Source organism: Gregarina niphandrodes (assembly GCF_000223845.1).
Source record: "Gregarina niphandrodes unplaced genomic scaffold scaffold00089, whole genome shotgun sequence".
Classification (NCBI taxonomy): Eukaryota; Apicomplexa; class Conoidasida; order Eugregarinorida; family Gregarinidae; genus Gregarina; species Gregarina niphandrodes.
Window position 1 is genome coordinate 1 of NW_011645854.1, and position 1,761 is coordinate 1,761.

At 57.1% G+C, this 1,761-nt stretch overlaps 1 protein-coding gene across 1 annotated transcript; it reads right to left on the minus strand.

Moving 5' to 3' along the window:
* Positions 1–753: 753 nt before the first annotated feature.
* On the minus strand, positions 754–1,350 carry GNI_193560 (hypothetical protein; the record flags this gene model as incomplete). The annotated part of the gene is made up of 1 exon (XM_011135386.1): positions 754–1,350. The coding sequence occupies one exon, from the start codon at positions 1,348–1,350 to the stop codon at positions 754–756; it is 597 nt and encodes a 198-aa protein (XP_011133688.1).
* Between the last annotated feature and the right edge of the window lie 411 nt (positions 1,351–1,761).

The window sequence follows — 1,761 nt, forward strand, 5'->3', positions numbered from 1 at the left end:
CCCATTCAGTCCTCAACTGCTGTCGGGCCGCCTCCTACTCAAACCTTGCCGGCTACCACTACTCCACCCATTCGGTCTTCAACTGCCGTCGGACCGCCTCCTACGCAAACCTTGCCGGCCACCACTACTCCGCCCATTCAGTCTTCAACTGCTGTCCCACCGCCCCCTACTCAAACCTTGCCGGCCACAACTACGGTCCCGGCCACCCTACCGCCGGTTACAACCGCAGGAGAGTGTGTCTGTCCGTGTGAAGCGTGCACTTGCTGCCCGGAAGTGGTAATTCGGCTGCTGCGCAAGCCCAGCAAGTTACACCTCGATGTTGAGAATGGCCAAACTGTCTAAAGTGCCCAATCAACTGTAGAGACCTTCCATGCATGTACAGCTGTCCAGAATTATTTAGTTTGTCCAGATTTTTTTGTTGAACCAAGTAAGGTCGCTTGTAACGTCGACTGGCGACCGTACTTGCCATAAATGCCAGTTGTCAACGCCCGATGTCTTGTAGCCTTGCCTAGTCCACCACCATCCCGGACAACTGGCTGCGTTCGGGCTTACGTGCAGTTTCTTTTGTGCAGCTGGTCGAAAAAACGAACGACCCGTCGCACCCTCTAGTCCTTGTCACTCGGTCACCTCGGCTAAGCCGCGTTTTGTGGGCGCAGCTTGTGGATCGAGACTGCTACTATTTATCCTACCCGTAGGTCATCCGCGCCCGACTCCTCGAGCGGCGTATCTGTGAGCATGGCCTTTTGCAGTCTCTCACGCATTTGTGCCGCCAGGCTCTGTTTCCTCTGCTCCTCTGTCATTGTGCTGGTTACCTCTTGCAACCGCGCGAAGTACGGTGGTCTTCCGAATAAGGCCTCGTATGTACAGCGTCGCGTGGTCCATTGCAACTAGGAGCCACCAATTCTGCCCATCTAGCTGCATGGGTCCTACGTGATCCAGGCTTACAGTGCCCATCGCGCTCGGATTCTCCAGACTCCCCTTCGGCACGTTGTGCGTCAGCCGAGCTCTCGTTCGAGTCCGGGCACATATCAGGCATTCTCTTACTACTCTCGCAACGTCCTCTGCGAGCCCGGGCCAGTAGAACATGCTGGTTACTCTCTTCCGCGTCTTGAGCACTCCCGGGTGTTCACTGGTGCCATAGTGGAAGTTCAGTACCACCTTCGCTCTCAGTCGCTCCGGGACGTACACCTTGCCCGTGATGGCCTGCCGCCACCACTTGCCATCCTTCTTCACTCCAGGCAATCCTTGCGGCTCCAGCTGCCGGTACTCTCTCATGAAGTCCTCTTCCGACACCTGGTGTCTCCCCAGCAGTCGGCCCACGCGGCCTATCACTCTACTGCCCACGGCCATTGCACTCTTCATGTTCCGCTGCGTACCGCGACAACCAGTCCGCCATGCTGTTCTTCTCTCCCGACAGGAGCTCTAAGGTGAAGTCGAACCTGCTGAGCGCCAGCGCCCAGCGGTACACCTTCCCTTTGTCTACTCCCACAAGGTAGCGTAGGTTGGCGTGATCTGTGCGTACGGTGAAATGATGAAGCGCTACGTAGTCGCACCACTTCTCTACAGCCCACTTGACGGCGAAGGGCTCCCTCTCTCTCGTATCCCACTTTCTCTCCGCGTCTGTGAACTTCTTAGACGCGAACTCTAATGGGACCCCTCTGCCCTCTTGCACCTGCTCCAACACCGCGCCAATGCCAACCTCTGAGGCATCTGTTTCGATGATGAGCGGCGCTCCTGGAACTGGCTTGTGGAGCAACGACG